This window comes from Dacryopinax primogenitus (assembly GCF_000292625.1).
Source record: "Dacryopinax primogenitus strain DJM-731 SS1 chromosome Unknown DACRYscaffold_9, whole genome shotgun sequence".
Taxonomy (NCBI): Eukaryota; Fungi; Basidiomycota; class Dacrymycetes; order Dacrymycetales; family Dacrymycetaceae; genus Dacryopinax; species Dacryopinax primogenitus.
The window spans coordinates 1034390-1060624 of NW_024467206.1; the positions used below are offsets into that span (position 1 = coordinate 1034390).

The window sequence follows — 26235 nt, forward strand, 5'->3', positions numbered from 1 at the left end:
CGGCGGTCTTCTACTTCCTTGGCGCGTGCCGCCTTTCGGTCTTTCTCCATTTGTTCCTGCGGTAGGTCAGCAAGAGTGGTATGTCAATAGGGGAAATAAATACCTTCTTCGCGGCTGCAGCGGCGAGCGCCAAAGACTTGACTGGCTGGGCATTCACTTTGACCGTTTTGCTCGAAGGTCCTATGGAGGTGCTCATACCGAGAGCTTTGGAGACGAATGCACCAGCCTGCGCAAATAGCCCAGGCGAAGATTGAGACGGCACAACTTCAGAAGCAGAAGATGGGCTGAGGATGTCGGTAGACACCATGGATTTTCCCAGCTACCAATATATCAGTGATCGTCCTTCAGCACCGCAGGCGAGTCTTACTTTGTTCGTCTGGCTAGCCTGCCCATGATTCGTTTCTCCTTTATCCAAATGCTGGTACTGGGCAAAGACGCTTGTTTCACCTGTACCTTGGAATAGGTAGCGTTCATCGTTGGTTTTTGCAGGCTTGTCAGACTGGGCTGGGTTGGATGAGGCATCCATCATATACTCTACGTCTTCCATGTCCTCTACAGAGTTGGTACGAGACAGCTGGGACGGTACAAATTTGACGCCGTCAGTGTATTTCAAAGAAGGCTGAGATCCCACTGCAGTCTCCTGGGTGAAAGGATTTTGTGTGTCAGCCACATAAGTAGATCCGGTGAATTGCGTTGACTGAGACGGGGCGGATTCTTGTGAAGGTGGTTGCATATGCGAACGAGATGGCGAGGTTGAAGCCCAAGCAAATGCACCACCAAGCTTCGTTCCAGGAGCGTTGAGAGCCATACCAGTGTGAGACTCGGTTGGGAGATCGGGAATTTGGCTCGGCGCTGTAGGCGGCGAGTTGAACGGCGTTGTGGATTGAACGAGCTCCACGCCCTTCTCGACAGCCTTGTTTGATATGAGCGGTGGCTCCAGAGTTGAAGTATTCTGCTCCAATGCCGGCACAATATCACGACGTTCAAAGACGCTCACAAGGTCGGATACGCTCAGGCGACTTGCGAACTTCTTGAAGCTGAAGCTGCTCTCCCTCCCGCTGTCTGCGGTCCCCTTTCTATCCTCTTCTTTATCGGCACGGACAAGTAAGCCTTCGACCTTGCCCCTGACACGATCAAGAATCCCCGTCTCCTCAGCATCTTCTTCCTTCATGACTTTCTCAGTTCGCAGACTCTTGGACAATTCTTTGTCTGGAGTTGGAGCGATCTTTCGCACTTTGTTCGTTCGTTCCTCCTCCCCGACAGGGACAGTGAGTGCGTTGGTAGATGAGTGTTCCTCAAGCTCCGAAGACTTGCGTTTAACGCCTGTGGAGGCAGGTTGTTGAATGACTGGGTTCGGTGCACCAATTAGCTGTGTCGCAGCAGGGGCAGGAGGAAGAGCGCTGTCCTCCCGCAGAGCCTTCGTGAGCCAGGAACTGCGAAGACCAACAGACGGGCGCATCTGCACGGGAGGTGGGCCAACATTCGCATGAGAAGCACGCGGCATCCCTTGCCCTGGGTTCATAGCGGCACCCAACGTGATGCGAGCTGGGCGAGTAGGAAGTGGGGCCGTGGCAAATTCGTCGAGGCTAGGTTGCGAGACTTTGGGAGATGGAGGCTTAATGTGGTTCTCTTGAACAGGTGCAGGTACAGGCCCTTGGTCGGACGGTACTGATGATTGGGCAGGGACCTTGATAGGAAGAGGGACATGCGATGCAGGTGGAGACTCAGCTTCATCATCCTCTTGGATGACAGATAACGAAGAGAGTTCAGCACCTGGTATAGAGGTGGGCTCTTCCATCGTTGTAACAATTTGGATGAAGTCAGCTTCAAGGGCTTCCTCCAGGGCTTCGACTTCTGGAAGGGTGTCCTCACCAGTGAGAGCGCCGTTCAGATTTGTAGTTTCGTGGGTGGAGGAGAGCGATATTGTTGGGTGAATGAAGGAAACCGACTCCATAGGTGATTGGGATACCGTGGAGAAAGTGGGTTTATGGGGCGTCAAGCCCTGCAAGCTGGTCTCAACGAGCGCTGGCGTCCGTGAGGATCTCGTAGCGGTTGTGTCAGCCAGTGGCAAATAGTCAGCAAAGTTGGGGTCGAGGACTTTGCTACCTTCAGCTTCCAGATCATTTTTATCAACGGGCGGCAGTTCGAGTATGGCCTCTGATCCTTTCCGCGATTCGATCTTTGACGGTGCTGCCTTCTTGTTTCCCTTTCCTTTCTTCGCCGCTTTGCCTTTCCCTTTAACTTGACGTGTCGGCTTCGTACCGTCTGCAGCTGCACTCTCCGGCTCGGGGGGTCCTGGGGGGCTGGGCAAAGTTTCGATTGTCTCTTGAACTTGGTCTGAGAGTATAGGCTTGGTTGCCTTCGTCGGACGGCCTGGCTTCTTGAGAGGCGTAACCATTACTTCGGTGGGTTCTGTAGTCTGATCCTCCTTGACTGCCATTAAAGCACGTTGGAATCGAGTAGTCTTCTTGTTGGTCGGAGTGTTGATAAGGGGTGCGTTCTCCTTATCGGCATTCTATTTGCCCATCAATTCTACATGCCTTGTAGGGGAGCGGGTGCGCGCACCTTATTTGCAGTAACCAACTTTGCATTCTTAACTGCAGCATTTGAGGCCACAGCTCTGGTGCGCATTCCTTCCCTCTTCTTTCCCGGTGTTTTGACCAGCTCAGCGATACCTCTATGATACACATCAGTTTCCGTTAGTCATCTATGTCAATATCTACACACCCTATGTGAGGCCCAGCCCTCAACAGATCATCGAAGTATGCATCTAACCATTGATCACCCTGAATTGTCACCATCTCATTAAGGGTTTCCATTTCTGATTGTCTGGCGATCCTTGTTTGAACCTGCAGAGCCCAAGTCTGCAGCCCGTGAGGTGCAACGAAGGAGACTGCCGTAGCCATGTCGGGGCAGGATGATTATCCAAGGTTGTCTTCCGTGGTGCAATATATCTAGATCAAGAGCAAGTAGTATTCTCCAGAGGTCAGAAATACTGAAGATGTTGGTGCTGCCAAAGCAGCGGGTGACCTAGGATGGTGTGAGAATGAGGGAGTCGGGGAAGCAACGCGCGTGAGTGGCCGCGCGTCCTGGTTCTCATCACGTGATGAAAATGAATCACTTGTTGCTTCCGGCCCTTTGTCGCATCGCCATCGCAGTGAATTCCTCCGATGACCCCTTTCGTGCGCATCTTGCCCCTTCCCTCCGGTCAATCCAACAACGCGTTTTTCTGAATATTTTGCTATGAAAACAGACCTTTTTCAAAAGACAAGCTGGTTGGCATTGTGTATGGTATCCATTATTTTCAAGAACTGCTGCAAAATTCACTGCCTTGCTGTAAAAGTGCAGTGGTCTCTCACCTATGTTTACAATGGTAAAAATCGGTGAATTATTATAAGAGGCATCCATGCAGAATTAATTTGTGTGTAATATAACTAATTCGAAACAAAACAAAGCTTGGGTCGGAACGTATTGACACCATGGACCGGACCCTACCACCTCTTGAACTCCTACTACCACGAAAATCCCTGGTTGCTTAGGGCAGGCCTTGGGATCATTTCAGGGATGTGTCCCCGAGGGGTCATTGTAGGCAAGATGCGCCCGAAAGGGGTCATCGGAGGAATTAAAACTTGGAGAAGGACAAACGTTCACCATTATATCATGCCCACCGCTGATTCCGACAAGCGGGGCTCTAATGCGAACATACTATGATATGCTCTTCTACCAAAGGAAGAACTAGATCTGGCTTTCTTTCTCGTACGGTCCTTGCAGCATGTCCAGAATGACCTTCCATGACTGCGTCTCCATGCCTTTGGCAAGCATCGCATCGCGCTCTAGGCAGGCATCCCGGCCTGTCATGATCCTATACTTACCCTCCTGGGTTGCTTGCTGCACAGCTTTGGTGACTCGAGGGTAACGCAACTCTCCATACTCGGTGAATGCTTTGTCCAAGCTCTCTGTGGTCAGCGGCTCGTACTTCTTTAACAGGCGGACCATGTGATAGCAATCCTCCAAAGACTTCGCAGGCGAAGCATCAGCTGAGCCCTGGAATTCAGGACGCAGATTTACCTGATTCGCACCTTGTCCGATGTATGGCGCTGTTGGATGAGCTGCGTCTCCGCATAAAACGACTCGACCCTTGTGCCAAACAGGGAGGATGGGTCGCTGATACATCCCGAACTGTGAGCGAGTCAGCCAATACATTCAGTCACGACACCGGAAGACCCACCCTGACTATGCGATCGGCATGCTTGAATATCTCTTCCGGCGGTCCAGACCAATGTGTCTGGGGTATACCCTTCAACCACTCTTGCACCTGCTCTGGCGTCGCTTTGCGCCAGTCCTCCTTCACGTCGTTCGGTTCAGGGTAAGTACATCCAAAGCAAACATGGTCGTCTGTTGTTTGGACGAAGAACATGTGCCCGCCTTCACCGAAGATCTGCGTGGCCCAACTGGCATCAAAGCCTGGAGGAATAATTGCACGCCCTGCAACCTGCACAATTTCAGCAGGAGAGGGCATCATTCGAGCAAGGATGCGAACCACTACAATTCCTGTGTAAGTCGGCACAACTCCACCAAATACCGAATCTCGGACACTGCTATGAAGACCGTCGCAACCTACAAGGAAGTCTCCCGACTCGGTCGTCCCGTCCTCGAAGATCGCGGTCGCCTTCTCGCCATCCTGCTTAACGTCCACAAGTCGTTTATTGAAGTATATTGGGATGCCCCGTTTCTGTGTCTCGTCCACCAGTAGCTTGGTATATGCTGATCTCTCGGTTGCACACATCATCGGCCAACCCAAGGCTTCGGAAATCTTCCCAGGTGCAGTATCACTCTCGAAGAGTACCTTGCCGCTGACTTCGGAGCAGTACCTCATCTTCCTGTGGGGCTTTCCGAGAGCTATGACTTTATCGTCCAGTCCCAAAATTCGAAGTACTTTCATTCTGGTGAGTGTCGTGAGCGATTACTTTGGCATTCAGATAGATTGCTCACGTTTGTGGCGTCAGTTGCAATGCGATTCCTCCCGATGATGGCTCATATTGACGTTCGAAAATGACTGGTTCGTGCCCAATATGCTGCAGAAGCATTCCGAGTACAGGACCTGACTATAAGTGAGCAATATGCTATGTCTTTCCGAATAGCAGTAATTCCGACCCGTAATTCCACCCCCGATCAAAAGAACTTTCATGATAGCGTACCACAAACAAGTTCTGGATGAATGGATGAAAGCTGTTTGGACTTTCGTTGATGTCTTTAAATGGATTGAGCTGGGACTTTATATAGGAAAGTTTCGAGCATGAGGATGACCTGTTCACGGCGATATCTCCCCCGCTCTCGCCAGCGGTGGTATTGTCATCGCCGCAGTTCACGTCAACTAACGCACACCTGCCGTCTCGTTTGAGGAGGAATTAGGCACTGGTTGGTGGCCTGTGCCGTACTTGGTTTCCCTGTATGAAGAGTCGGTGGAACTCGGGAAGAGTGGAGAAGGATATTCGGACGGCATCGGGATATTCTGCTTTGCAACCTCCACGGCAATCTGTCTTCACTTTCCTCCTCGTTGCTGGTTCGATCTTGGGGAGAGCAAGAGAAGCAACACACTTCGGCATTTACATCATGACTTTGACTAAGGGTTAATTCCTTTGGACCCATTGCCATCACCCCCTATATCTCACTTTCTCCGGTGAACGGACCTTGCACCATCTCTGCGACAAGCTTATACGCGTCGCTGTTCATCCCCCGAGACTTCATCTCGTCGCGTGCTTTGATCTCTTCCTCGCTAGTCGCAAGCCTATGGGCGAGCTCCCGCTTGTTTTGCTCGAAAACTGCCTCGGCTTTGGGCCGCCGGATGGCGGTATACTCGGTGAATGCCTTCTCAATGCTGTCGTTTGTCAGTGGGCCATTGAAGACCAGTGCTCTGACGAGATGATAGATATCTTCCGCAGTCTGCACGGATCATCAATATGTACAATCACAGTTGGTAGAGCTTACATACCACGTTCGCGCCTTGACCGAGGAACGGAGTCATCGGATGTGCAGCGTCACCGAGCAAGACAGCACGGCCTTTATGCCAGACGGGGGGGTATGGGTCGCAAGTACAAACCAAACTACACAGGACCTCCGTCAGTTTTTCTCATCTCACAAAATGACTTTGTTGTCCGTACACGAATAACTTCGTCCGAGCCCGAAATGATTCGTCCGGTATCTCCACTCCATGTCGTAGCTGGAACCGATGCCAATGCGTCACCAATTTGAAGTTTGCCTGCCATTCTCCAGTCTTCGAGCATTTCAGCCTCGGCAGGCATGGTTACAGCCCAGAAATACTTCTCTGCCGTCGGAGAAGAGAAAAAGTGACATCCTCTTCCGAAGACGGATAAGGAAGTGAGCTGACCAGTCGGATGAAGCTCGTTTGTATACGGAGTCCACCCGCCGATCTGTTGTCTTTCAGTGAAACTTCCTACCAGAAAAGAGTACTTTACCACGACGACGCCCGTATATTCGGCTGGCGTCTTCCCGAACAATGCATCGCGGACCTTGCTGTGAAGTCCATCACATCCAACAAGAAGATCACCTTCATCCGTGGTCCCGTCCTCGAACACAGCAATCACCTTGTCGTCGTCTTGCTTGACATCGACAAGCTTCTTGGACCAATGTATGGGAATGCTCCTTTGCTCGGCTTTCTTCACGATGAAGTCGCAATACTTTGATCTGAGCGTTACCGTCATCGGCCACCCAGTTTGCCCGCGGAGAATGGGCTGCCGCCCCGAACGCTCTTGTAGGATTTGACCGGTAATTTCTGAACGTTGTACAAAACCGTCGGTCTGGACCCCGAGCTCGACGGCTTCATCGGCGAGTCCAATGATGTTGAGGACTTTGAAGCTAGTTTGCGTTACAATGTGACCAACACAGATAAATCGAGCTCACCTCTGGGCGCTCAACGCAAGGGCCAGTCCCCCAGCTGGGACCGATGCATAACGCTCGTAGATCACCGGTTCGAAGCCTTTGTGCTTCAGCACCATGGCAAGCACAGGTCCTAGGACCGCAATGAGCAACAAAACATCCTCCAGAGTTTTGAGATCTTACCAGCAATCCCCGCTCCGATAATAAGTACTTTCATTGAGTGATTACTTGCTGTTCAAGGTGCAAAGCTCCAGCACGGTTGCCCCTATCACTCAGAAGAGCCTCTTTGCCAGACATAAGTAGTACAAGGAAGGCCACAGCCTCATTGTTGGCCTGGATAGTAATTCGCCGTGATTGCCCGGTGTTCTTGTCTTCTTCACCCCCGAACGATCCCCTATTTCCATGGAGAGATACCCGCTTGAGCACAGCGTAATTGTAATTGCTGGCTAGTACATGTACTGTTCGAGAAAATCTGTGCCACGGCTTCCCCCCTTGTCCGCACTTTTGCAGCCCTCCCATTGGGTCAAACGGAGAATTGACGGCTCCGACTGACGCACAGCCACTGCACCCTGGCATCCTTAAAGCCAAAAACCCATAATTTCTTGCATTGTGATTTATTTCAAATATGTAAATATTATGTTGATGTAAGAGTAGATTTCATTCCCAACGTGTTCAAGGTGAAATGATTTCCAAATGATTATTATTTTCAATGTTCGGGTCCCCAAGTTCGACTTCGGCGTTTTCGGGAGGAGAGGGGGGCAGGCAACAAAAAGGTTACGTCATGCTTTTCTAATGCGGTGCACCCCGTCTTCTTGATCAACCCTGCCACATGCAGAACCAATTTACAGATGACTTTCTCTGGTCTTTAGAAGTTCGCGCCTATCTCCCTCAAGCTGCAACGAAATCAACCAACCAAAATCAGCACATTGAGATGGAAGATCATGCTTGAAAACGCGAATAGAACACAAATTCGAAACTACCACCAACGGAGGCATTCGATCAAGGCGGATAGGAAGGAGGAAAGGACCAGCAACGGGCCTCGGCGTTGCTCATGCGTCAAATGGCGATCTTGGCTACTTATGGTCCGTGTCAGCAGATGGTGAGCAAGTCAGCACCGAGTCGCGAATGCCAACGATACATATGCGCCACGTAATTTCTAGCAACTACACACGTACAAAGCAGGCCGATCGCAGCATGCGCCTCGAAAACTTTCTTATACGTCAAGGCTGATTGTGCACAAGGCACGACCAAAGTAGGGCGGATATTTAGATCTCACTCTCTCCAGCAAACGGACCTTGCACCATTTCAAGAATAACCTTCCACGTCGCGCTCTCCAATCCCTTCACTAGCTCTGCCTCTCTCGCCATGAGTTCCTCTCTGGTTTTCGCGATCCTTCCGGCGCCTTCTCTCTTGGTCTGCTCGATGGTCCTCACGACGCGAGTACGACGGATGGTGGTATACTCGCGAAACGCTTCTTCAAGGCTCTCATTTGTCAAAGGATCATGCTTGACGAGCATACGAACGAGATGATAAATATCTTCCGTCGACTAGAAGTCTGTCATCAACATGGTCTGCTATCCGTTTAACACAAAAGCACCTGGTTGGCTCCCTGTCCTAGGAAAGGAGCGGTCGGATGAGCAGCGTCTCCCACGAGTACCGCTCGGCCCTTGTACCATACCTCTGGAATGGGTCGCAGGTAAAGACCAAACTGACAGCTGTCGTGTCAGTCTCGGAACTACTCCGACATTGCTATGGACTTACTCGAACAACTTCCGCTGCGTTCATGATGATCCGGCCGGCCTCTCCTCCCCAGCTGGCCGGTGGGAGCGAAGCGAGCATATCAGTTACCTTCTGCCTGCTAGCAGTTCTCCAGTCTTCCATCATTTCCCCTTCGCCTGGGACGTTAATCGCCCACATGTACTTGTCTTCACTTGTCGGCAACGAAATGAAAGTGCATCCTTCTCCCGAAACCTGCAGTACCGTATGTGGAGCCTTTGGACGCAGAGTGTCAGAAAATGGGGTGAAACCGCCGATCTGGCATGTATCAGCTCTTTTCAAGCCACCGCACCACATCTCCTGCATACCGCTGTGATACCAGTGTATTCCGCGCTAGCCTTTCCAAACAACGCATCTCGGACTTTACTATGAATTCCGTCGCACCCCACCAGCAGGTCCCCTTCATCAGTCGTGCCGTCCTCGAAAACAGCGGTCGCTTTCTCTCCCTCTTGCTTGACATCGACCAACTTCTTTCCCCAGTGGATAGGAATCCCACGCTTGGTGGCGTTCTCCATCAGGAAAGCGGAATATGTCGCTCGGACAACAGCACATATCGGCCAGCCGGTCGTTTCTCGGATTTGGTCGTACACAGACGCATCGACCAATACGCGACCGGTCAATTCCGACAAATGAAGGAGACGTTGCAACGGCTGGGCCAGAGCGATGGCCTCCTCGAACAGGCCGAGAATATTCAACACTTTGAATCTGAACATTGTGAGCCTATATCATCCTGACGATCTTGGGCATGGACTCACACTTGACCGCTCAGCTGCATGATCAACCCACCTGTTGGTAGGGTGGCATGTCGTTCATAGATGACAGGCTCGAACCCTTTGTGCTTAAGGAGCATTGCGACTACCGGCCCTGAATAAGGCTGAGACGCAGGTCAAGGTGCTGTCATGCTACACACCTGTTATGCCTGCACCGATAACGATAACCTTCATGTTGTCTTGAGACAGAAGTCAGTCAGTCGAAGTTAGCTGCAGAGAGTGCGTTTGCTTTGTGTCTGCTCGTTCACAGCTCATTCTTATATATCTGCACAAAATAGTTTCCCGGGTATCATATCCCCTGTACTTCCAGGCTTGCCCAACGTCAGGCGCTGCGAATCATCCCCCGCACCTCACCTCCATGCGAAGCTGTCATCCTGTGGAGCACCAAAGAGGGAGATCATCCCTCTTGGCTCTCCCCCTTCCCCCTGCGCTGGCTCGAAGAGCTCGAAGGTAGCAAGATGCGGAGGACCGCGGCTGGAATAAAGCCGGGAAGTCCAGTCACGAATTTTCCATTTCGGACGGTTCCGGTCAAGGCGCATCAGAAAGAACATGGCAATCACGTGCGTCATAGCGCTGGCATTACGTTACTGGACCGACTCAACATTTCGATGGCCCACTTCTTTAGGGGGGAATGACAACACCAGGTAAGAATATCCTCGCGGAGAGCGTCGTACCCCACTGGCCATCGGATGTGAAGGCGCCGAGTCGGCCGACACGGCCGACTCGTACACGCGTCCGCATTCGTCGCTCTTGTGCACCCAAGCTTCTTCCAGGTTTGGTACATCTTTCGGCTAGGCTCGACACACATTAGTCACAAGAGATGTAACGGCAACACGATCGCCGCGATGGGTGTGTCAACAATCGTTGGATTCAGCGCCAGTATAAAGGGCGTGGATCTCAAATACGAAATCCAGGCTGACGAACGGCACCGGTTCCATCAATATCAATACACGACTTTCGCCCCCACGAACAGCCTAGATCCGGATAGATCCTTGGCGTGAACGAGCAGTGTAGAGCCCGAGACACAGTCGCGGAAAGCGAAGAAACAGCCAATCCGTGTATAACGGTGTCTCAGTGGTGAGAAAATACAACCAACCTCACCTGTTACCAACCTCAACCTGTTAATGACAAATACAGGAAACGGACCCTCCATCTCAAGAATAACTTTCCACGTTGCGCTCTCTAATCCCTTCGATTGCTCTGCCTCTCTTGCTATGAGTTCCTGTGCTGCACATTCTAATTTAGTCAACGTTCGAACGACACTCTGAACGAGGTTCGAAAGGACTACGACAAGAGAGTAGAGGGAAATGGTATAGGGAGGGTTCGAGTACTTCGGAACAGGGACTCTTTTGCCCCTTCTCTCACTTCCTACATCCCTTTCTCTCATATGGAGCAATCCGAACACTCGTTCCAACCTTCGAATCGCACTCCGAGTCTCTCTCTCGCAACCCTATCGCTTCAAGCCAGTCCTGTCGACTCGGACAGCCGTTCCGAACGCCTTCACCCCAGTCCGTCTTATGCACTCTCGCCCAGTGGTTCGGACTTCGACTTCATCCTCGAACTAGCCAAACCTTCGGAACTGACTTCGATTATCACCAACGCTTCACTTACAAACTCATCTTTACTCGAGTCGCTACTATCCAACCCCCCTCCAGCGGACTTACTCCTGACGCCTCATTCGAAGGTATAGAGTACATTCATTCCTCTTGGGTCTTGACGATTCTTCCGGCCCCTTCTCACTTTGCCTGCTCAATGGCCCTCACAACACGAGCACGACGGATGTTACTATACCCGCGCAGCGCGGCTCTCATTTGTCAACGGCTCATGCTTGAGGAGAATACGAACAAGATGATTTCTGTCATCGACGTGCATGCTACTTATATGATAAGTGTACCTGGTTGGCTCCCTGTCCTAGGAAAGGAGAGGTCGGATGAGCAGCGTCTCCTGTGCTGCACATTCGAATTTCGAGGTCGGATTCGATGTTGTCCGGAAGGACTATATGAAGACAATGAAAGGAATAGATTAGGAATAGATTAGGTTAGTTAGTCCGAAAGATCCCAACCGCTCCGAACAGTACTTCGGATAGGGACTCTTCTTCGATTTTGGTCATCTCTTACACACTTCACACTACACCTTTAACCTCCAGTCAATCATGACTCTTACTTTTTGATTCCCTTCAGTCCGAACGACCGTTCGGATCCTCGAACGGCACTCCGAGTCCTCGCAATTCCCTCTTTCGAATATCCTAGCCAGCTCAGCCGCCTCGGACGGTCGTTTCTGCAACTCGCGCCCCAGTGGCCATTGCTTGCTTGCCTTGGGGATTCAGAACGTGGATCGAACTTCGAACCGGTCTTCGGATTAGGTTCTCTTTCGGAACGATCTTCGCTACTGGAACGGCTCTATCGACATTTACCTACTCGAACCGGACTACAGCAGTCAACTCCCCTCCAGCGGACTTACTCCTGATGCCTCATTGGGAGGTGTAGAGTACACTCCCACGAGCACCGCTCGGCCATTGTGCCAAACGTCCGGAATGGATTGTAGGTAAAGACCAACCTGATGGATTCGATGTTACTCTCGGAGCTACTCCGAAATTGAAACAGGCTTCGAACGAGCTCCGCTGCGTTCATGATTATCTAGCCGGCCTCTTTTCCAGCTGATCGGTGGGAGCGAAGCGAGCATATCAGCAACCGTCTCCCTGCTGGCCGTTCTCCAATCTTCTTTCATCTCCCCTTCGCCTGGAACGCTCAGTAGCCACATGTACTTGTCTTCATTTGTCGGCCAGGAGACGAGGTAGCATCCTTCTCCCGAAACTTGCAGTACTGTATATGGAGCCTTCGGACGCAGAGTATCCGAAAACGGGGTGGAACCACCAATCTGGATTGTGTACTGCACATTCTAATTTCGAAGTCGAATTCGATACTCAAACGACACACTTTTGATCGGCATTCCTAGTCAGCGCGGTCTCGGACTTGACCACTCGGACCGGACGTTCGACTCGAACGGTTACAGCTTGTAACCGCAAGCCCCCTTCAAGGCCTATGAGCTCTTGCCCCTCTAGTCGACATTAGGAACCAACTTCGACTGCGAATTCGACCTCTTTCTCACTTCGAACCATAATTCGATTGCTATCGACGGCTTCACTTGCGAACTGCACTCGACACTATTCGAACCACCGGCCTCTACTCCCCCTCCAGCGGACTTACTCCTGATGCCTCATTAGAGCACAATTGTGTTAGCTCTCTTCATGCCACCGCTCCAAGCTTCCTGCATACCATTGTGATACTAGTGCATTCTACGCTAGCCTTTCCAAACAAGGCATCTCAACGAAGAAGTAGTCATTCCATGTGCATATAACGATATCTCCATTGAGAAAATACAACCAACACCGCTTGGTCTCATACACAACAGACACACAGTGCAGCATGCGATACATAAAACCCGAGCCTGTCTCTCGCGACGTTCGGAGGTCAGAGCTGTGAGAGAGAAAGGCGTGTTCACACTTTCATGTTCTCCACCTTGGCCAGCTCTGGGTCAGGCAGACCCGATCCCACAGACTCGTGTTTAAGCATCTATCCTCCCCACTCAGCTCGCACACTTTCTCCATCAATATAGCTCAAACAACGCACCTTGGGCTCTTCGTACACTACACCCCACGAAATGCAGAACATAAGACGGAGGATGTTAGTGGATAGATGGAGAGGGAGGAAAGAAACAGACCGTGCCATGCCATCACCCCCAGTCCGACGCAGACGGCGAAGCTCACAGCTCCGATCAGGGGGATCACTTCGATTGGTACCGCTGGAATCGCTTCAGGCCTCATAGGTCAGGCGCTGTCGGACGAGATGATGCGGGCTGGGTGGGATGACATACCACGTGCTTTGTTCGGTATCTCCTGTTTGGGCATCAGCGGCTAGCTTGTCAAGAAAACGCAGCGCAGCAAATATATTGCCAAGAGGGTCGATGGAAAACGTACATTTGCCTCTCTAACATCAGGATCAAACTTCGCCGCATAACCCCTCTTCAGTACCGGGGCAGCATATCTTACTCCAGCAAGAGCACGGCGTACCGTTGTGGTCCTCACGAGTGGGACGAGTGGGGCTATCATGTTGCACTCTGGGCTTGCGAGGATGACAGTAGAGGTTATTGTGGGATGGTACGATGAGGTTGGGAATGTTCTTGGTGCGAGGAGAGAAGAGCGGCATGGGGGGGATTAAGCAATGCCCTCTGTCCCAAGCCCCGGATGCCCGGTCCAGGAAGTTCTCCAATCGTGTCGGTCTCAGTCATTTCCAGTCACTCTCAGAAAATTCCAGTTCAAGCAGCACATCCCTGCCACACGGTTCTGAGCTGCCAAATGCTGGTAGAGGATTATCGGACCTCCTGGATCCTCGGCCCCGGTCTGACATCTCGGGCCGAGGATTGTCGGATGTCATTCCCGTTCAAAGAGGTATGGGTTCCAGACCAGTGCTAATATTAGCACCATACGGGACGAGAGGAAGAGCATGTGAACTGGTTCATTTGCACAGTTGTGGTGGTACAAGAGCGCGGAAGCGGAACTGGGACTACAATTGGAAACGGAACTTCCCGCCAATCGTTGTGCAGTTTGGGTTTCCTCCCTTCATATAGGATAAGGTGAAGGTGATACGGTCCTCGTGAGTGGGGAATTCGTCTGGGCGTGCAGTGAAGTAGAGGTGAAGTTGTTTGGGTTGAGTAGTCGTACAACTGGGGAAGACGGCTGCTGTTTATTTCTTCTCCGGGATCTTGCTGTTGTTGTCCAGTGCACCAGATCCGACCGACCGGTGGCGCATCAACTGCATACATGAGCTGCAGCCCCTTCCCGGAAAGGACATACTCACATCAGGGTCGTTGACCACTAGCCCGCGAGACATGTCAGGCTGTGGAACGGAAGAAGAGGAAAAACATACGAATACGGATGAGCGCTACGGTCCCTCCGACCACACACGCGCCAACGACGACCCCGAGGGGCCAGAGCTCCATCGGGATCTCTATTTTTGGTTCAGCGACCTCCTATGAGGAGATGGAAGGGCATACCGCGCAGCTTGATACGGAAGACCTGTGATACGTCAGGTTCCTGCTTAGCAAGATACGGTGGAACGCACGAGTTTAGCCCGATTGTCGGCTTGCGCTGCATCGGCAGCATAGCCCCTAGCCTGCAGGTGAGCAAGCCCGACCGAGCGTTGCACGCGACCGGCAAGAGGTACCGGACGAGCAATCTGTGCCGTGTTAACAAATTGACGAGCGAAGGACATTGTTAGCTAGACAGAGTAGAAGGTCGTCGTCAAGAGGAGAGAGACGATTCCCCCCAAGGCCTGACGCCTCCCATTGAAGGGGATCATTGGCCTGACAGACATCTATGGACGTGAAACGGTGAGGTCACACCCCACAGTCCAAGGTTGGAGACAACGATGAGGTCATCTGATCCCGCCCAATCGCAATCAACTTCGGAGGCGAAGTTATTCCCTTCCTTGAACGAGACGACCATACACTGCGGAGCCTAGCCTTCTCAAGCAAGATGTCGAATCGAACCCGAAGAGTCGCTTCTCGGTCGAATACTGCGACCGAAGACTCTTCGACCTCCCCAACTCCCACCCCTCGCGGAATATGAGATGTTGTCTGCCAGCCACCAGGTGTTGATTGCTGAGAGATCCGGACAAGTCTCGGGGAAGATTCCGTTTTGTCCGGGTTTTGTTCAACATTGTGCTGCACATTCTGATCTCGAAGCCGGATTCGACATGCCTCGATCTACTCCCCCTCCAGCAGACTTACTCCTGACGCCTCATAGGGAGGTATAGAATACAACATTCGCTGCTTACAGGCGGGAGACGAAAATAGAAGGCCACGTCAAGCCCTGGCCGTTCCACTATAACAGGCCAACAGGGCTATGAGTCATTGATATCAGGTGTGCACGGCAGTACAAGGCCGCGCCATGCTTATATGAGATGGTTGACTTCCTATCCAAATGTTCTCGCAGGAGCGCATGCGGTACCCTATTTTTGTGTAATCCCGTGGTCCATGAAGACACACGGGAACCAGAAGCCTTGGATCTCTGGTTATCCGGCACGTGAATATTGACACGCTTCTTTCCCGACTTCCACGATCTTATCCATGCCTGCTCAGCTCCTCAGCAGACAACCGCGATGTTAACACCTACTGGATGGGTTGGTACAGTGTCTCCGCGGTCAAAGGAAGATCCGCGGCAATGCCTGCGTGTGACGACAGTCTCAGTCAAGCGAGTTGATTCTGCTGAGGAAGAAGAACAAGGTGCGACGAGGTGCGGCGTTGTTCACAGCGCGCGACTGTTCGCGGAATTTTGAGAGGCAACATGATATATAACCGTTGTTGGCTAGTCGGTGCAATGAAAACCAAGACAGCGCAACGTTCACAAAGGTTCGAAACTTTACTCATCTGCAGTTGTATGAAGGTCATTATCATTGGCGCTGGCATGACAGGCAAGTCCGACCAAAGAACAACCTGAAGGCCCCCAATTGATCAATAACGCGGATTGGGCAGGCCCTGTTGTCGCAATGCTGCTCAAGCAGAAAGGATTTGAGCCTGTCATCTACGAACGGCACGCGGATATATCACCGGAAGGACTATCGATGCAGCTAACCGGACAAGTGTCAGTATCTGGCATCAGAAGGAGAAACATACTTACCTTCTCTGCAGATGGAAAGTGCTCAACATCCTCGGTCTCGCAGAAGAGGCGATCGCTCTAACCAGAGAGATGGAATGGCTGTATTGCGTCTCCTCCGCCACTGGGCGAGTATTCATCGACGCTCCTGTATATGCCGACATCCAGAAATCCTCCGGTTGGCCCGTGCGCGCCACGTTCCGGAACACGCTGCCCAAGTTCATCTTGAAGAATACGGAGAAATGCGGGATCCCTATCCACTGGGGCAGGAAGTTTGTGGATTTGAAACAGGATGGCGAGACGGTGACTGCTTTCTTCGAGGACGGGACGACGGATACGGGTAATCTGCTGATTGGCTGCGACGGCGTTCATAGTAAGGTTCGGGATTCGCTGTTCGGCAAGGCGGAGGTCTTCTACACCGGGGTTAGAATCGTGAGTTATGACTCTGACGTCCCCAAACTTGCACACTCATGGAGGACAGGTGGGCGGTTCCACCCCATACTCGGAGGCCTTGCCTCCCCCTTCACCGAGGAGGGCGTTCCACGTCGCAGGCGAAGGAGTACACTTCATCACTCTCCCTACTGCAGACGGGAAGTTCGCATGGGCTATCAGCGATACAGGGGGAGGAGACGTCAAGGACGACTGGAAGACCGCGAGTACCGAGACTGTAGAAGAGGTGCTAGCCTCGGTGCCATTCGAGAGGCTGGGTCGGGAGGCTTCTGCGATAGTCAAGGGTTGTACTGACGCTATCCGCGTACGCTCTCTAATGGTTTAGTCGGCCAGATTGCTGACATCGGACAGTTCCGCCTGCATCTCCGTCCTATTGCGCCGGTGTGGCATAAAGGTCGCGTCGTCTTACTGGGTGACGCAGCTCATCCTTCAGCACCATTCCTCGGTCAGGGAGCCAATCAGGTATGCATTGTAGCAACACCGAGTGTTTCGACTAACAGATATCTAGTCCTTCGAAGACATTTATCACCTTGTCCGCTGTTTGCTGCAACACCAGCCGCTGACAAACGAGAGCATCGACCAGGCTTTTACCAGCTACACCGCTCTCCGTCTGCCTCGAGTCAGAAGGACATCAGAGCAGACGAAAATCGAAGGGGACGAGAGGATTGTCGAAGGCAGAGAGGCGTTATTGGCGCGAGAGGAAGAGCAGGCCAAAGGACTGGAGAGCAACACGTGGAAGGTTATTCTTGAAATGGTGCAGGGTCCTTATCAGGAAAGAGCGAGATCTAGATAGCGATCGCGATCGTAACAAACCGGAAGTAACAATCGTCTCTTTACTTGATCTTGCCTGATCCTCCTTGCTCTTGCCAGCTCCTCACAAACAATTCCCCCTGCCAGCATTGTGGTCGTCTTTGATACAAGTTCTTACACTCCTGCAATGATGGACTGAATACGACTTCGCGAAGACTGAATGCCACCAAAGAGACCACATGGTTTTCACCATGGTTGTCCTGCGGCCTTACGTCCCATATTGCGTTGTGCCTGAACAGTTATCTTGGTACCTGCGGCCTACTCTGGTTCAGCTTCTAGCATACCTCACTATTCTGCTTAGCATGGGTCTGTGCTATGGAGATTCCATTCGGAAGAGCTCCCTCGACGAACTCAACATCGGAATGTTTTTCCTAGGCTACCCCCTACTCATGGTACTCTGGCACCTTCGCGCGGCGTGACATCCGCCGCCGTTTCCATGATCGGGCTACCCTGGATAAGGGCATAGGAGCGGCTGAAGCCTGGCGCACTGCGGCATTGCACATACCGTGAACTTCAGGCATAGGGGAATCTGCACTATAAAATGGTCTAACAACCTGTCATTCCTCTACGCAAAACAACAGATCCAACTGCCTCTTCTTGTTCTGTCTTGTTCTAAATCACTCGTCAGGATGAAAGTTATCATTATCGGAGCTGGTGTAACAGGTATGCCAACCTTCATAACCTCACCTTGTGTTCGCTGACATTCACTCCAGGGCCTCTGCTGGCAATGTTGCTGAAGTACAAAGGGTTCGAACCGGTGGTGTACGAGAGACATCCTTCTGTCCCATCCGGGGGGCTGAGCATGAATCTCAGTCCACAAGTGTATGCCATTAGGCTTCCCTGGCTTGACTATTCCCTCACGAGAGTATTAGTTTCAAGGTCCTCCACATTCTCGGCCTGGCTGAGGAAGCCATTGCTCTCGGAATTCAGACACAGCGCATGGTTCATCGGTCTGAAATCACAGGCAAAATCCTCCAAGATATCGAGGTTGGCGAACGGATCCGTAACATGACAGGGTGGCCAACGTGTATTATCGTGCGCGCTAAATTCTGTCGCTTCCTCGTGCAGAAAGCCGAAGAACGTGGGGTCCCGTTCCACTGGTCCAAGAAGCTGGTCGATGTCAACCAGACCGCGGACAACGTTACCGCGGTATTTGCTGATGTCACTACCGATGAAGGCGATCTCCTCGTCGGCTGTGATGGCCTCCACAGCAAGGTCCGCGATGCGCTGTTCGGTGAAACGTCCGCCGAATACACCGGCCTCGTAGCTGTGAGTGAAAATTCATGGCTCTATCCGTTTCGGCTAATAGAACCTAGATTGGTGGGTTTGCACCTTACACCAAAGACCTTCAACCACGTCGCCCATACAGCTTGGACGCCGTTTGGGGCAGAGACTGCTTCTTTCTGCTCATTCCCACCGCCGACGACAAGTTCTTCTGGGCTATTAACATGCCTCGAGATGGGGAAATGAAGGAGGATTGGCGGACAGCAGACGTAGAATCCCTCGGTGACATGCTGGATATGCTTCCGCCCGTCCACTGGAGCGGAGATTCGGGGAAGATTATCAAATCTTCGGAAGGTGTTATCCGAGTGAGCGTAATCCTGGTATGTGGGGCCACCATAAAATGACCATGAATTCAGTTCGGCCTGTATCTGCGTCCTATTCCCCCCGTTTGGCACAAGGGGCGGGCCGTCTTGCTTGGTGATGCAGCCCATCCGACCACTCCTTTCCTAGGCCAAGGTGCAAATCAGGTATGCGAAGTGGTCTATATTGTGGTGCTATCAAACCTGAACACTGCGTGCAGTCAACGGAAGACGTCTATCATCTCGTTCGAGCTCTTGTTCACAACCAACCCTTGACGAACGAGAGCATCAACAAAGCATTCACAGAGTATACGACTATCAGACTTCCTAAGGCTACAAAGGCAGTCGAACAGGCGAAACGTGAGGGCGAATATCGGAAAGCGAAAACTGACGAGGAAATCAAGGAGAGAGACGATATGCGGGCGAAGGGGCTGGACAGTGAGACGTGGAAGGTCATTCTTGAAGCGATGAAAGGGCCTTTCTCAGGTGAAAGCGAAATATGATCATTTCTCCGCAATCAACCGCGAGCTTGGTAAAGGGCTACACAATATCAGTGCTGTAGATCTAGACGAGGCCGGATGTTCACCGATGCCGTTCCTTATATTATTCACCAGCCCGGGCGGGAGCTGGCGGAGCGGATGCTGTATACATTGTTTAATGGAAGCACTTGAATCCAGCGGAAGGTCGCAAATTCAACATTAATGTCCTGGTCTCTCCAAATGCGACACGCGACACTTCGAGCACGAAATTTGAAGTGAACTGGTTACCAATCAGGCGCTGCGTTTCGCTTAAGTTCTTTCCATTAAATAATGTCTTACTTTCGTAGACAAGGAGACCGATAAGTATTCGGATCACGCTCTGGAGCGAGCGGTCTAGTCCCCTCCCATTTGGGCTCTATTTGTCTTGCACTCGGGATTCAGTCCTAGTCGGTCCAAAGCTTGCGAAGACAAAACCATTTTCTATGAAGATAATAGGGGGATTCGGGCAGAATCGCCGCTCCCGCCAAACACGGGCGAGGATCGCAATGTAAGGATTCAGGCGACAATGTATGATAATGGCTCTGGATGAGGAGGATCAGAGCTATTCCTTCAGCGTCCTTCGACTGACTGAGATGTCCAAGCCCAAGATGAAGGTCATTGTTATCGGTGCAGGTTTCACAGGTACGAAGCCTGACGGGCTCATGAGGCCTTGCTCTCAGCATTAGTCAGGTCCGGTGGTCGCAATGCTCCTCAAGCATAAGGGGTTCGATCCTATCATCTATGAACGTCATGCCGCTTTACCAACAGGTGGGCTGGCCATGCAGCTGAGCGGTCAAGTGTGAGACGACATTCAAGGTCATCAGCAAAATATGTACTCACTGGCCGTCAAGCCTCAAAGTGTTGAATATTTTAGGTCTTGCTGACGAAGTCATCACTCTGACTCAGCCGCTGCAACGTGTCCATCATCTGTCTGAACTCACAGGTCGGGTGTTGTTGGATGCACCTGTATACGACCAGATCCGAGAAACGACTGGCTGGCCCATATGCACCATAGTCCGAACAACGTTTGCCAAGTTCCTCATTGAGAACGCCACCAAGCGTGGGATTCCTGTCCACTGGGGAAAGATGCTGGTCGATGTCAAGCAAGAGGGAGACAAAGTGACCGCTGTTTTCGAGGACAACACTACTGATGAGGGCGACCTCCTTGTGGGGTGCGACGGGCTTCATAGCAAAGTCCGAGATGCATTGTTTGGGAAGTCTGGCGCGGAATACACTGGCGCTGCACTAGTATGCTTGATGTTTGAAGCAGGGACGGGAAGAGAGCTAATTCAGTCCAGGTCGGTGGTTTCACCCCATTTTCAGACACCATGTGCCCTTCGCCTCCATATACGGGAATGCAGGTTTCGGGGGAAGGATGTCATTTCGTTTGCTTCCCAACATCTGAAGGCACGTACATGTGGGCCCTTATCATCCGAGGTGAAGGAGAAATGAAAGAAGATTGGAGAACCGCCAGTCCAGAGAAAGTCAGTGATATGCTCGCGTCGCTACCATCGGCCAACTGGGGAGGAGATGCTGGCAAGATCATTAGGAGCACAGCGCAAGTTGTTCGAGTAGGTATCTTTTGATGGCGATCGAGCAACCTTCCTGATCCCAAGTCTGTTAGTTTGGGTTTTACCTACGACCTATTCCAGAGGTCTGGTACAAGGGCCGGGCGGTCCTGGTGGGTGACGCCGCCCATCCGACCGCTCCGTTCCTAGGGCAGGGAGCCAACCAGGTGCGCTTACTATAAAGGGAACATATCACGTCAATGACGTCTGTGTAGTCGGCTGAGGACATATATCATCTCGTTCGCATGCTTGTCCGGCATGAGCCTTTGACAAATGAGAGCCTTGAAGAAGCGTTGCGCGAATATACCACCATCCGTCGTACTCGCGTCGTGAGAACCATCGAGCAGACTAAGAAGGAAGGTGCAGGAAGGATTGCGAAGACCAAAGAGGACCTCATGGCAAGAGAGGCGGAGCAAGCGAAAGGATTGGAGAGCGCGACGTGGAAGGTCATTCTTGAAATGGTGCAGGGTCCATTTGCTGGGGAGAGCGAGATCTGAACAGCGGACCCGCTATTTTCGCGTCTTGTAAATAAAGAAGCTTGAAAATAAGAAATCTTTCAATGTGTTTGTCACACTCGCCTTTTGTACTCTATACCTTCCTATGATGCATCAGGAAATAAGTCCGCTGGAGGGGGAGTAGATAGTAGCGGCTCGAATCGAGAAGAGGTTAGTTCGCAAGTGAAGCGTCGATAGTAATCGAAGTCGGTTCCGAAGAGATAGCTAGTTCGAGGATGAAGTGTCCGTTACTGATTCCAAACCGAAGGACACATGTGCACATGACTGACAGGGGTGAAGGGGTTGGGAATCTTTGCCGTTCGAGTCAAAAGGACAGGCCTGAATCGATAGAACTGAGAGTGAGAGGGCTCGGAGTGCAATTTGAAGGCTTGAACGAATATTGGGAGTGCTCAATATGAGAGAGAAGGAGGACAAGGAGTGACTCTAAGTTAAAGGTGTAGTGGAAGAGGGAAGGGAAGGAAGGGAAGAGTCCCTGTTCCGAAGTACTCGAATCCTCCCTATATATGTTCAGAGGTGATTCGGACTTCGGACTAACTCGTTTCCCTCTACTATCTTGCCATAGTCCTTTCAAACCTCATTCGGAGTGTCATTCGAACGTCAAATCCAGCTTCGAAATTAGAATGTGCAGCACACTTTCTTTCTATTCGTTGAGAAATCCAAGTCGGGTGGCATGTACGAATCTTGGGTATTTGCGACACGGGACCTGTTGGCAAGGAATGCAAGGACCTGAGACGCAATTCATAACTACCCAAAGTCCCCTCGACAATATGCATGTGTGAAGAGTTCGAGAACATAGCATGCACAGCCTGTGGTCGTCTGCATGATGTGTACTCTACACCTCCCAATGAGGCGTCAGGAGTAAGGCCGCTGGAGGGGGAGTTGACAGTAGTTCCTAGCTGTAGTACCTGCCGAATCGACGATAGTTTCGAAAGAATGAGTAGTCCGAGGACAGGTTCGAGGAGTTGAGATTCGTTCCAAACGCCCAGGCAGGACTCCGCCAATGCCTACTGAAGGAGTTGCCTAGAAGGCTCGGAGGGCTGGGTAACGAGTGATCCGGAGCGTCGTTCGAGAATCCGAATGGGTAATCCAAATGAGAGAATCAGAGGGTGAAGTTAATGATTGACTGTAGAGTAGAGGTGTAGTATCAAGTATCAGGTAAGTGAAGGAGATATCAACAGTCGAAGGAGCGTCCCTATCCGAAGTACTCGAATCCTTAACTAACCTACTCTATTCATAATACAAGGGCATAGCACCCTTCGGGTGCAAGACTGCACGGATCTATGTATCAATTGAGGTACAGTCTATATAAGCAGGAGCATAAGCCTTGCACTCTGTAAGTTAGCCACTGTGTGGTCTTGGTGCTCATCTAATAGAAGCATGCTATCTTGTCTAGTTTGCACTTGAGTAAGTGCTGTATAGAGCTGCCCATGTGCAAAAAACATCACTCCATCCATCCAGCACTGTCTGGTCTAGGGTAAGACCCTGACAGGCATTAAAGGTAGTTGCATATGCCAGTTGAAGTGGTATTTGCATACATATCACAGCCCAGCTGACATGGAATGGTCGAAAGGAGAAATGGATCTGTGGGATGCAGTGTACTGCATCCCCCACCTCACCATTGGCTTCCAAGACACAGACCTGCACAAACCTTTGATGCAACTTCTCAATTACTACCTGTGCATGTTTCACCAGCCTAGCCTTCACAGAGAGGTTTTGCATCAGTGCACAGATAGAGCCCACCTTAAGCACCAATTCATGTGGAGGCACACCTGTCTTCTGTAGGTTGTTTAAATAGTCTGGCAAAAGGTGCAGATCATCGGCATCCAAGTCATCAGCCTCCTTGATGGAATCAGCACTGTAATAGACCACTTGATAGAATATATTAGCCATGCATTCTAAAGAAGGTAAGAAGCATACCTTCATCTGTGGCAAGCAAACTCAACACTAATGTGTTGAACTCATCAACAACCTTGTTTAGAGGAGATAAAAAGCTGCAGCACATACAGGCTGCCAGGTCATTCAGAATTGGAGGTGGATAGAGAAAGTCAAGCACCTCCATCTCTGACTTGATGATCCCAAACATCAGAAGCTGAATCCTGTGTTGCAATATATCTGCTCCAACCTCATCCACAAACTCTGAAAATTCCAGGTCTTGCTGATTTCATATTGGTGCATGGAGGGTGCAAAGCTGGAAGAAATGCCATAAAGGGCTGGAGAGGATTGAAGCAGCATAGGATGCCATGCTTCCCCCATCCTTTACAACAGGTGCAACCTGACAGAAATCCCCCACACCAAGAAAAGGTATGCCTCCAAATGGAATATCCCTTTTTTCAATGAGGCAACAGATAGCATCAATAGCTTCCACTGTTGTTTGATTTGCTCCTGGAAGCTCATCAAAAACAATCAAGCTGGAAGCATAGATGAGATCAGCATGGAGTGATGGTACTTGAATCTCTGATGTAATGCCAACATGGTCCTGAAAAAAAAATCAATCTGATAATGCAGCTGCTATGCAGTCTACATACCTCATGAACAGGAATCTGAAACAGGGAATGTGCTGTATGTCCCCTCCTGTAATTGGATGCAGCAATTCCTGTTGAGGCAACCACAAGCACCACATTGCCATGGCTGCAAAGCCAAGCACAGAGTGCATTCACCAGGTATGTTTTTCCTCAACCAGGCTTTCCCTCAAGAAACATTGGTGTGGAGTCATGTGGAACAGCACCCAGTTTTTGACAGAACTCATCAAAGAGCAGCTGTTGCTCCGCAGTAAACCTGGCAAAAGCCACCTGCCATTCCTCTGCTAATCTGAGCACATGAGGAGCAAAAGCAGCAAGCTCTTCTTCCACCTCTGCAGACTGATGGTTTGGCTGTCATAAACCATACTGCCTTAGCTCCTTGCCAATGTCTGCAAGAAACTCACCAATAGCAAGAAGTGTCTGGTCATAGGCCATCTTGACATCTTGTAGGCATTGCCTGAAGTCTACAGAGAGTTCATCTCTGTACCATGTCCATAGTGGAGGAGCAGGATAGCCTTATGCATGCAAAGAGGAACCACAACTGGCCAGGAGTGTGTAGATCCAAAACTGCCTCAGCAAGTGCATATGCACCCTCATGTTCATCATCAAACAGGCCCAAGGCATGTGCAACTGCTGTGTCAGAGTTGTATTGAACCTGCTGAACCTGATACAGCTCTGCATGACTGAGAGCTGAGCGATGCTGTAGCAAGCACTGAAGGTAGAAGACATCTCCAGCAGAGGGCAAGATACTCTGAAGGCAAGCACAGTGGGAGGTGGTCTGTCATTTCACAAGCTTCTGAGGCATGTACTGTCATGTCTCCTCTAGGAAAGTTGTCACATTATTAGGCAGTTGGCCATTCCAGGTCTCAAGAATATATTGTGAAAAATACTCTTCATAGAGCAAAGGCAGAAATTGAGGCAGTTGGGTTGGGCAAAGTAGCACAACAGAGTTGAGGCTGAAGATTCATTATTGTGTGCTCAGAAAAACTGCCCATAGTTTTCCCCCTCCAAGTGCACTGCTAGCCATGTGACAGAAGGAGATTGCATAATAATATCAAAGCCTGTAATCCTCCAGGCACCTTCTGTGGCAGAAAGATAACAGCCCTTGATGTAGTCAGTGATCTCATTGATGGCAGGCCAGTTTTCATCCAAGACTGCAAAGAGAGTATGATCAATGCCCTTGAATAGGTACTTGTAGAGGTAGATGATGATGTGTGAAGTTGCCACAATGTCAGCATGAACATGACAGTCAAGCTCATCCACAAAGAGTGGCATATGAGGTGCTATCCACTGGTCAATCTATGCGACCCTCTTGTAGTGAGCAAAGCCATCAGCATCCACTAATGTTTCATCTTGGAGGGTATGTGGGAACCCATATATGCACTGATCATCCCTATTACAATGGCTATATCAGTCTGGGCTGAGATGATCTCGAGGGTGAAGCATCCATCATTGGATCTTGGCAGCTAGCCGGGGATCTTCTGGAAGGCATGCACAAATCACCTGATCAATCTGATCTGGTGGCAGCTCAGGATGAACCTAGGCAGTCCATGTGAGGAACAGAGCAATATTGCCAAACCTAAACACACCTTCATCATGATGTGTGCATGTGGCAGACCATGCTTCTGAAACTCAATAACCTGCACAATTTACACCAATTTGCCAAAGTGTTGATGGAGAAGATGATGAAAGTGCTGCAGACGAAGCTTGAAGATGCAGGCCACTACCATTGGGACATCTGATGCACTCTGTTCTGGTCAAAGTACATCAAGGATCTCTGGCCAAGTTGGATTGCATGTCATAGTTATGAGCAGACTGGCCTTCCCATTGGTCCAGGCCAAAGAGAGTGAGTCTGCAGTCTGTTCACTTGCCCATCTGCATGAGCCAGTAAAGCTGGCAGGCAACTCAATGTCCAGCTCAGCCTCCTCCTCAGCCTCTCCTTCCTCCCTCTGTTCTCTGTGTCTTGCAGCCTGATGCTCCTGTGCCTTGCCAATACAGTACAGGTGCTGCTCTTCCATGCAAGAGAACATATCACATATATACTCATTTGCAAGGCGACCAAAGCAGAGGAAGCAATCCTCTGTGAGAAGCTGATTGTGTGTCAGGGCACCAGCTCATTGCTTGGTCAAGAGACATGACTAAGCCTTTATGACATGGAAGTAGCTGGTATACCTTGG

General features: G+C 50.9%; 5 protein-coding genes across 5 annotated transcripts; 1 reads left to right on the forward strand and 4 right to left on the reverse strand.

Annotated features, from left to right (window-relative positions):
- Nucleotides 1–3735: 3735 nt before the first annotated feature.
- On the reverse strand, nucleotides 3736–5376 carry DACRYDRAFT_79683 (FAD/NADP-binding domain-containing protein; the record flags this gene model as incomplete). The annotated part of the gene is made up of 7 exons (XM_040776407.1): nucleotides 5308–5376; nucleotides 5155–5251; nucleotides 4993–5101; nucleotides 4541–4943; nucleotides 4229–4492; nucleotides 4069–4179; nucleotides 3736–4017 (listed from the first exon to the last, which is right to left on the reverse strand). The coding sequence occupies exons 2-7, from the start codon at nucleotides 5186–5188 to the stop codon at nucleotides 3736–3738; spliced, it is 1203 nt and encodes a 400-aa protein (XP_040628885.1). The 5' UTR covers nucleotides 5189–5251; nucleotides 5308–5376.
- A 366-nt stretch (nucleotides 5377–5742) lies between these two features.
- DACRYDRAFT_22393 (FAD/NADP-binding domain-containing protein) lies at nucleotides 5743–7123 on the reverse strand. Its single transcript, XM_040772775.1, has 6 exons — nucleotides 7081–7123; nucleotides 6922–7030; nucleotides 6477–6876; nucleotides 6162–6431; nucleotides 5993–6104; nucleotides 5743–5943 (listed from the first exon to the last, which is right to left on the reverse strand). The coding sequence occupies exons 1-5, from the start codon at nucleotides 7112–7114 to the stop codon at nucleotides 6063–6065; spliced, it is 855 nt and encodes a 284-aa protein (XP_040628886.1). The 5' UTR covers nucleotides 7115–7123; the 3' UTR covers nucleotides 5743–5943; nucleotides 5993–6062.
- Nucleotides 7124–9997: 2874 nt separating this feature from the next.
- On the reverse strand, nucleotides 9998–11088 carry DACRYDRAFT_22395 (uncharacterized protein). Its single transcript, XM_040772776.1, has 2 exons — nucleotides 10581–11088; nucleotides 9998–10520 (listed from the first exon to the last, which is right to left on the reverse strand). Exons 1-2 carry the CDS (start codon nucleotides 10828–10830, stop codon nucleotides 10387–10389), a joined length of 384 nt encoding a protein of 127 aa, XP_040628887.1. The 5' UTR covers nucleotides 10831–11088; the 3' UTR covers nucleotides 9998–10386.
- Nucleotides 11089–13982: 2894 nt separating this feature from the next.
- DACRYDRAFT_116386 (uncharacterized protein) lies at nucleotides 13983–14795 on the reverse strand. Its single transcript, XM_040770195.1, has 5 exons — nucleotides 14564–14795; nucleotides 14496–14517; nucleotides 14369–14449; nucleotides 14300–14316; nucleotides 13983–14254 (listed from the first exon to the last, which is right to left on the reverse strand). Exons 1-5 carry the CDS (start codon nucleotides 14711–14713, stop codon nucleotides 14186–14188), a joined length of 339 nt encoding a protein of 112 aa, XP_040628888.1. The 5' UTR covers nucleotides 14714–14795; the 3' UTR covers nucleotides 13983–14185.
- Nucleotides 14796–18067: 3272 nt separating this feature from the next.
- DACRYDRAFT_52472 (FAD/NADP-binding domain-containing protein) lies at nucleotides 18068–21521 on the forward strand (the record flags this gene model as incomplete). Its single annotated transcript, XM_040775110.1, has 5 exons — nucleotides 18068–18177; nucleotides 18228–18624; nucleotides 18672–18944; nucleotides 18996–19106; nucleotides 21240–21521. Coding segments are annotated over 5 exons (1173 nt in total), but the record flags the coding sequence as incomplete, so codon positions are not given.
- Between the last annotated feature and the right edge of the window lie 4714 nt (nucleotides 21522–26235).

Bases quoted from the DNA above. Each gene is read 5' to 3' on its own strand.
- DACRYDRAFT_22393 (XM_040772775.1), bottom strand. From the start codon at position 7,114: ATGAAAGTACTTATTATCGGAGCGGGGATTGCTG. The intron at 6,432-6,476 runs GTAAAGTACTCT...GAAAGACAACAG, and splicing joins AATATACGGGCGTCGTCGTG to ATCGGCGGGTGGACTCCGTA. The intron at 6,105-6,161 runs GTACGGACAACA...GGTCCTGTGTAG, and splicing joins GCTCGGACGAAGTTATTCGT to TTTGGTTTGTACTTGCGACC.
- DACRYDRAFT_116386 (XM_040770195.1), bottom strand. From the start codon at position 14,713: ATGTCCTTCGCTCGTCAATTTGTTAACACGGCACAGATTGCTCGTCCG. The intron at 14,518-14,563 runs GTGCGTTCCACC...GACGTATCACAG, and splicing joins CCGACAATCGGGCTAAACTC to GTCTTCCGTATCAAGCTGCG. The intron at 14,450-14,495 runs GTATGCCCTTCC...AACCAAAAATAG, and splicing joins CTTCCGTATCAAGCTGCGCG to AGATCCCGATGGAGCTCTGG.
- DACRYDRAFT_22395 (XM_040772776.1), bottom strand. From the start codon at position 10,830: ATGAGAGAAAGGGATGTAGGAAGTGAGAGAAGGGGCAAAAGAGTCCCT. The intron at 10,521-10,580 runs CTGTATTTGTCA...GTATTTTCTCAC, and splicing joins TGAGATGGAGGGTCCGTTTC to CACTGAGACACCGTTATACA.